This window comes from Cynocephalus volans, chromosome 4 (genome assembly GCF_027409185.1).
Source record: "Cynocephalus volans isolate mCynVol1 chromosome 4, mCynVol1.pri, whole genome shotgun sequence".
Taxonomy (NCBI): Eukaryota; Metazoa; Chordata; class Mammalia; order Dermoptera; family Cynocephalidae; genus Cynocephalus; species Cynocephalus volans.
In genome coordinates this window covers 36886936-36895464 of record NC_084463.1, presented here as the reverse complement: position 1 = coordinate 36895464, position 8529 = coordinate 36886936, and the positions used below count along the sequence as shown (strand labels likewise).

At 40.4% G+C, this 8529-nt stretch overlaps 1 protein-coding gene across 1 annotated transcript; it reads right to left on the bottom strand.

Moving 5' to 3' along the window:
- Positions 1–738: 738 nt before the first annotated feature.
- On the bottom strand, positions 739–7809 carry LOC134375997 (olfactory receptor 2W3-like). Its single transcript, XM_063094702.1, has 2 exons — positions 6932–7809; positions 739–811 (listed from the first exon to the last, which is right to left on the bottom strand). Exons 1-2 carry the CDS (start codon positions 7807–7809, stop codon positions 739–741), a joined length of 951 nt encoding a protein of 316 aa, XP_062950772.1.
- Positions 7810–8529: the final 720 nt, after the last annotated feature.

Genomic DNA, 8529 nt, shown 5'->3' with positions numbered 1-8529 from the left:
CCACCCCCTCTCTGATTCCCCAACCCAGGCCTGAATCACTGTCGATTCACACCAAGTGATCAAAATGTCTAGATACTGGCAGCAGAAGGCTTGGGGCAGGAAGATGGGGAAATCCAGATGGTTATTATAGTTGACAGAGGGGAGAGATTTTATCATTCATGAGCGTATTCTCTGCCTCTACCTATCCATCCCAGGCCCTGCTTTCATAGAGATCCGAGATTTCAGAAACAGGGCCTGGTGGACTCTATTTACAGTTTTGTTCTTTCATGTTGTAGCATTTTGAATGAGTCAACTGTCACAGTCTCTTGGTGGATGGATCCAGAGAACATGAGATTGGCTGGAGTTGCAGGAGAGCCTGGAGCTGGGTGTGTCAGAGGGCTTCCCGGCCTGCAGGGCCCCGGCACGTGAGAACGAAGTTGTTCCTGTTGCTGTGCTGCTTGCTGTTCTGTCTTCCCTCCCCTCTCCCTCTGGAGCACTTTTTCTCCTTCCCTCTGCATTTCACTCATTTATTTTAGCTGGAGCTAAAAGAGAGCTTCATTACTAGAAACTTGTTCGTGGCTGGAGGAGTTGAAATGGAGATGGTGTCGTCCTGTGTCCTCAGACAGTGCTAGGATGACAATCCTATGTTAAATTTATGTGTTCTCATTTTTGTTGCGTATGACTGTATTTCTGTACATTTAAGCATTTATGTTCCTGTGTAATGATTAATTAAGTGTAGTGAAAGGACTGTTCTCAAAGTTAGGAAAGGCCCTTGCTTCTCTGGAGCCTTCGCTCTGCACGTTTCCTTTGCTCTTGCCAGTCCTTATTTCTCTTCACTCTTTTTTCCCACATGTCACCTTCTTTATTCCCCACTTTTGTTCCTCTGGGCTGGCCCTTCAATCCTCACTCTGTTCCAGGATTTGCTGATGCAGAATGCTTTCAAGGCAACAGGGTTTATTCTCTAGAGAATCGGCTTTTGTCTTCCCCTCCCCACCCCTCTCCTCCTCTATTCTTTTTTCCTCTTCTCTTTTTTCATTCATTCATCTCCTACCAATTCTGCATCTCATCAGGTCCCTCCCATAGTAAGTTTTATTAAGAAAACATCAATGACTAGCACAGTCCATCTGTAATGTCACAATCTAAGGGAATCCAGTGGAGGTGGTGAGTGGATTTCTCTTGGCCCTATGGGCCTGTTGAGCTGGACATGGGGATGAGTTAGGAGACAAGCAGAACATTCTGGGATCATCCTCTCTAACACGCAGGCCAGTGGTCTTAGTGAAGTCACTGGAGTTTAGAAACTGGGTTAATTTATCCATGTCACGGTATGCTTGGGTACCCACTTCTGCATTCCTCTCCCTAAGCCTCCTGTACAGGGTGTTTGACTACTGTATAGACACAAAAGTAAACCAGGAAAGGAAAATAGTAAATATATTAGTAATCATAGTCAATAGTTGTAGTGGTAGTTGTAGTAGCTGAATGAAGGTCTAGGGCTATGTGTAACCCAATGGTGCAGTCTATATGGAAATGACGTTAAGCACATTTCACAGCACAGCCTTTCTTCTAAAGTTGTTTAAAAGTGGGAGAGACTTTGCATCTCCCTCTTGCCTTTGATTGCAAATGGTGTTTGTATGCCTATCATACTGCTTCCCACTGCAGCTGGGATCACAGACCTGCATCCCTGAGGGGGGAAGCCCCAATATTCTGTACATATCCCACTGGGAAGTTGCCTTCTGTTGCTTTACAGCTGCTCAGCAGTCATCCTGATGGTGTGACCTGCTTCTTGCAGGTTAGTGGACCATCCTTGCTGCGTGTCTTAGGGCAAGACATTTTCCTTTCCTTTGTTTCATCTGCTAACTCTGAACACCCTGCCAGCCTAAAGCTATGCTGGTGAGACACTTGGAAAGACCCACACGCTTCTGAGGGCAGGAAGCTGCAGAGACACCAGTGCGTCCCTGCTCTGCTTCTCTGTGGCACCGGGCATCATGTGTGTGTGTGTGTGTGTGTGTTTGTGTGTGTGTGTGTGTGTGTGTGTGTGTGTGTGTGTGTGTGTGTGTGAGAGAGAGAGAGAGAGAGAGAGATGTGAATATAGGTTCATGGTGCAGGCCTCTGTTTACAGGAGAGTGATGTCTGATGGGGTTTCTTCAAATTAGGTTTTTAAAATTATGTGAAAAGAATATATCCAAAAATCCTTTATGTAATAATCCACTTTGGAATTTTATATACTTTTAATTGGTCTTGCATCAGTATTCTTTTTGGGATAAGCCAGTTTGTCTTGAAACCACACAGGAGCAAGGGGCCACAGACAACTGAAGAAAAGGAGCCACTCAGGGTCCAGTTGAGTTATTGCAAGGGACTGGCACATGGCCCATCCTATGGGAAATGTTTGGAGTCTGGGCAGTGGAGGAGACAGGCCCATTGGGGGAACACTGGGGCACAGCATGGGCAGCTGATCTGCCCTCCAATCATCACAGGACCACTCAGTGGAGAGCGGTCAGAAATATATGACTGCAAGAGATGCAGTTTGCAGAAAAAACTCAGGCCCAGACCAGAGTTTCCAACAACACAACTGTACCAGAACTCACAAGACCCAGAAGTATATACATGGTCAACAATTAAAAACTGAAGTATGGGTCTCGTTTCATTTTCCTGCATATTGATATCCAGTTATACCAGCACCATTTACTGAAGAGGCAGTCTCTTCCCCAGTGTACAGGCTTGGTGCCTTTCTCAAAGATCAGATGGCTGTAAGTGTGTGGCTTGATTTCTGGATTCCCTATTCTATTCCATTGATCAGTGTGTCTATTTCTATGCCAGTACCATACTGTTTTGGTTATTATAGCTTTGTAGTATAGTTTAAAGTCAGGCAGTGTTATGCCTCCAGCTTTATTTTTTTTGCTTAGCATTGCTTTGGCTATGCATGGTCTTTTGTTATTCCATATATATGTCTGGATAGTTCTTTCCATTTCTGAGAAAAATGTCATTGGAATTTTGATGGGGATTGCATTGAATTTGTATATAACTTTGGCTAGTATGGACATTTTCACAATGTTGATTTTTCCAATCCAAGAGCATGGGATATCTTTCCATCTTTTCGTATCCTCTCTCATTTCTCTCAGCAGTGGTTTGTAGTTCTCATTATAGAAATTTTTCACTAAAGTCAACTCAAAATGGATTTAAGAATTAAATGTACACCCTGAAACAATAAAACTTCTTAAAGAAAATATAGGAAAAACACTTCAGGAAGTAGGACTGGACACAGACTCCATGAATATGACCCCCAAAGCACGGGCAACCAAAGGAAAAATAAACAAATGGGATTATACCAAACTAAAAAGCTTCTGCACCGCAAAAGAAACAATTAACAGAGTTAAAAGACAACCAACAGAGTGGGAGAAAATATTTGCAAAATATACATCTGACAAAGGATTAATATCCAGAATATACAAGAAATTCAAACAACTTTACAAGAAAAAAACAAGGAACCCAATTAAAAAATAGGCAAAAGAGCTAAATAGGCATTTCTCAAAGGAAGATATATGAATGGCCAACAGACATATGACAAAATGCTCAACATCACTCAGCATTCAGGAAATGCAAATCAAAACCACACTGAGATACCATCTCACCCTAGTTAGGACGGCTAATATCCAAAATACTCTGAACGATAAATGCTGGTGAGGTTGCAGAGGAAAAGGGACTCTCATACATTGTTGGTGGGACTGCAAAGTGGTGCAGCCTCGATGGAAAATGGTATGGAGGCTCCTCATACAATTGCAGATAGATCTACCATATGACCCAGCTATCCCACTGCTGGGAATATACCCAGAGGAATGGAAATCATCAAGTTGAAGGTATACCTATTCCCCAATGTTCATCGCAGCACTCTTTACAAAAGCCAAGAGTTGGAACCAGCCCACATGTCCATCATCAGATGAGTGGATATGGAAACTGTTTTATATCTACACAATGGATACTACTCTGCTATAAAAAAGAATGAAATACTACCATTTGCAATGACATGGATGGACCTAGAGAGAATTATATTAAGTGAAATGTGTCAGGCACAGATAGTGATATACCACATGTTGTCACTTAATTGTGAGAGCTAAAATAAATAAATAAATACTCACAAAAAAATGAAAAAACAAACCAAAAAAAACCCAGGGGTTGGGGGCGAAGAAAACATAACAATTGCAATTCCTTGAAATTGATATGACAAGCAAACAGAAAGGAGATTGTTGGGAGGGAGTGGGGAGAGGGAGGCGGGAGGGAGGTTTCGGTAATTGTCCACAATAATCAACCACATTTTATATTGACAAAATAAAATGAAATAAAATATTTTTTTTAAAAAAACAAAAAACTAGCTGCACAATAAGCCTTCCCCAGGGAACTAGAAGGAAAGTAGCTGTTTAGTTCAACTACAGGGCTCCAGTGCTGGTTCCTACAGGAAGTTCCATTTGAGAAGTAAGCAAAGAAGAGCAAATTAGTTCCAGTGCAGAGTTTAGGTGGTGGAACAGTGAATAATCCAACACAGAACTGAAAGAAAAAACAAAATATCCAACCCACAGGTCAGAGAGAAAGTTTGATATTACCTAGTAAAGTTCTAACACCACCAAAAACACCTGTAAAACCTAGAATGACTGGAAGCCCCCTGGGCTCCCAAGCCAGGAATGGGGGAGGGCAATGAGCCTCAGTCATGCCCCCCTGACTACCACACACAGCCATTTGATGACCACTGAGACACGGCAGGAAGCACCCCAGGCTCCTGGGCTGGGTTGGTGAGAGGCCAAGCGTTTCAGCCACGCTTCCTTGAAGCCTATATCCAGCCAAGCAATGACCCAGCCATGCGGGAAGCCTCCTGGTCTCCCCTGCTGGAATGAGGAGGGGTGCCACAGGCCTTGACCAAGCACCCCCTGCTTCCTACTCCTCACACGCTCTTTCCTTCCTCCTTCCCTTCCCCCTCCTGCACAACTGCTCTGCAATATCTTAGAATGTAAAAAAATAATAATATTAATAAATAAATTGAAAAAAAAGAAAAGGTGGTAGGAGAATCCCAGTCTGTTTTGTACTGACTCAGTCTCCACAAGGACATATGCAGGACATGGGACCTTTCCAGAAATTCCAGAGATTTTTGACTAAACATTCAGATTTCAACTGAATTTTGTGATCTAAAATAAAAGTCACAATGAATTCCTAATTGTGTAATTGAGTCTTTACTGGACAGATGAATTTGTCGAATATTTTTCCTTCTTCCTCAGATTGTGACATCAGTTAACCTGCTTTAACTATCTCACCACCAGTTTCTTAATTAAAATGAGAAAAGTAGACCAGATCATTTTAAAAAATATTTCTATCTACAACATTTCATTACTCTTGTTTTAAATATTTATTAAATGCACTGTTTTTTGATATTTCTTAAAAGTATAGTACATGCAAAAGTGCTTTTTACTTAAGTGTTCTTTATACTTACACATTTAATTAGACTTGAGGCTTTATAAACTATTTTTAAATTGTCTATCTATTTACATATACATACATATATATGGAGAGAGAGAGATACATTCACATGTATTGTATTGCTATTTCTCCCTTCAGATCTGTCATAGATACAAAAATCTGGAACAAAGTACTTGAAAACCAAATTTAACAAAACATTGAAGGGATTATACATCATCGCCTAGTGGTAACTACCCCCGAGTTGTGAAGATTGTTCAAAATAGGCAAATTAATAATTGCATTGCATCACACTAATAGAATGGATAAAAATAACACAATAATCTCAATAGATTCAGAAAAAGCATTTCATGAAATTCAAAACCCTTTCATGATAAAAACTCAAAAAACTAGGTATAGAAGGAGTTTACCTCAATGAAATAAAGGCCATATATGAAAAGCCCACAGCTAACATCATACTCATTTCTAAATATTTTTTACACACTGATCAAATGAAAACAGAAGTTATTATTATTTTATGAATTCAGCAACTTTCTCACAAGGACAAGTTCCTACTGATATATTTATTTCAGTCTGAAATGAAAATGGCTTTTTGTTGTATTGCTCTGCATTCTGTAGTCTTTTTCAATCGAGTTGCCAATTTGAGTCCCTTTCTCCCTCTCACTGATATTAAGGATAAATCATATGTATATTTCATTTATTGTGAAATCACCCAGCTATTATCATATGATTTAGCAATGAAAACTGACCAAGGGTTCAGAGAGGAGGCTTTGGAATACCAGGGGAAGGGATATTATTGACTAAAATGATCCATACCACAACACTTAGCAGTTCAGGAATGGGTCTCCTTGGTAAGTAATTTTCAGCTACATGTAAATTTTGATTTAGTATGTAATATTTTCATCCGGATAGAGCGTGGATTCAGGAGACTATGCCAAAGTAGAAATAAAAGTCTACTTTTATTTATCATTCTTGCTATTAATACAAGCGTAAATGAGAGAAATATGAGTGAATATAAATACATATACCAAAACAATGAAATGCAAAAGTTTAATTTTGTAATGGTGTCTAACCCAAATCTGTAACGGCATCAATTCACTTCATTTTTATAACTTACTAGAAATAGTATATTAATTACTATTCCTGTTATTGAGTACATACTTATGACAGGCAACATAATTATTCATTTACATTTATTAACTCATTAGGTACCACAAAGTTAACATTCAGTAAGTGCTAGCATAATGCCATGTGCAAAATGAAACAACTTTTTGAAAAAGAGAATATTGAGGAATCAACTGTTATTATATATTAACATAAATAAATATATTAATTTATCTTCACAGAAAATAAGAAAGTTCCAAGTACATGTCAAAATTTGGTATCTGACTAATCAGATATCTCAAATGAGGATTTTCAAAAAAGTACAAAATGTCCTGTAAATCGTATTAGGGTTAGCAGTGACACTGAAAGGAATGATAGATGCCAAATATCAAATAATGTATAGATCAGAGGATTGAGGAGTGGGGTGACGATGTTGTAGAAGAGGGTGAGGAACTTGCCCTGGTCCTGGGAGGAGTTGTTGCCCGGTTGCATGTACATGTAGATGATGTTTCCATAGAAAAGTGAGACCACAGTGAGATGGGAGCCACAGGTGTTCAAGGCCTTTTGCCTCCCTGACGCTGACCGAATTTGTAACACAGCCTTCACAATGTAGCTGTAGGAGACCAGGATAAACACCAAGGGTGACAGGACAATGTCAACTGCCAGGACAAAGACAGTGTCTTCGATGGCCAGAGTGTTGATGTAGGCCATCTGGATCAGGGCTGGCATCTCACACAAGAAGTGGTCCACCTTGTGGTACCCACACTGGGGTAAGCTCAGGGTCACTGGAGACATGATAAAAGAGTTGGTCAACACACAGCCCCAGGCCACTGACACCAAGCCCAGGTAGAGCCTTGGATTCATGATCACCATGTAGTGCAGGGGCTTGCAGACAGCCACAAACCGTTCATAGGCCATGACGGCCAGGAGCAGGCACTCAACACCGCCAAGACCCAGGAACAGGAAGAGCTGGATGGCACAGCCAGTGTAGCTGATGGTCTTGTCCTGTCCATGAAGGTTATAGAGCAGCTGAGAAATGGAGCTGGTGGTAAAACTGAGGTCCAGAAAAGACAGGTGGGTGAGGAAGAAGTACATTGGAGTGTGCAGGTGAGGGTCCAGCCAGTACACCAGGATGATGGTGGTGTTGCCCAGAAGGGTCAGGAGATATGCTATCAAGATGACCACAAAGAGGATCCCCCTCTGCAGATGGGGGCGGTCAGAAAACCCCAGAAGGATGAAATGGTTTTGGGTGCTGTCATTGGTTCCATCCATCTCTACTGCACTTGAAGAGAAATATGGATGCTAATAACATGATCACCCAGTATTAAAGGAGCACTTACGATTAGCCAGGCATTTTTCTATGCTTTTGACATTTATTTACTCATTTAACCCCAATGACAATGTAGGCACTATCTTTATTATAACCAATTTATAGAAAAGAAAACTGAAACACATGTGTTAAGCAAATTGTCATATGTAGAAAGAAGCAGAGCTGACTTTGAACCCAGGACACATGGCTTAGATTCTTTGTCCTTAACATCTGCTGGTACTGCCTCTAAATCCAGTGAAGCCAAAGATGACTCCTGCTATGGCCCAACCATTGATTCTTCTAGAGACCCAAGTACCTGAGCTCCTGTCAAAACCCCAAAGACCCAAAACCAGCCCTGAAATAATCAGTAAATAGTATTTAGGTAATATCCAGTGTATGTAGAATACATCATCTGCTCTTGATCCCAAAGAAACACTTCACTCATTTGGTTATTATTCTCAAGATAATGTTTAATTTCCTAATTAGATAAATAATGTATGAGACAACAGAATATTATTCAAGCAACATACACATAACATCTCTCTTTCTCTTGCTGCCTTCATTGGGTTTGGAATTGAAGAAATAGAGTATATGATTTTTTTTCTTCCAAAGTAATATATACTACTTAAGGGGGGAAAAAAAATAAAAAAAAAACTTGTAACAGAAAAATTTTGTAATAGAAC

Coding starts and splice junctions, on each gene's coding strand:
- LOC134375997 (XM_063094702.1), bottom strand. CDS start 7,809: ATGGATGGAACCAATGACAGCACCCAAAACCATTTCATCCTTCTGGGG. Junction 812..6,931: donor AATCCTCTGATCTATACATT/ATTTGATATTTG, acceptor AAAAAGAGTGAA/GAGAAATAAGGACTGGCAAG.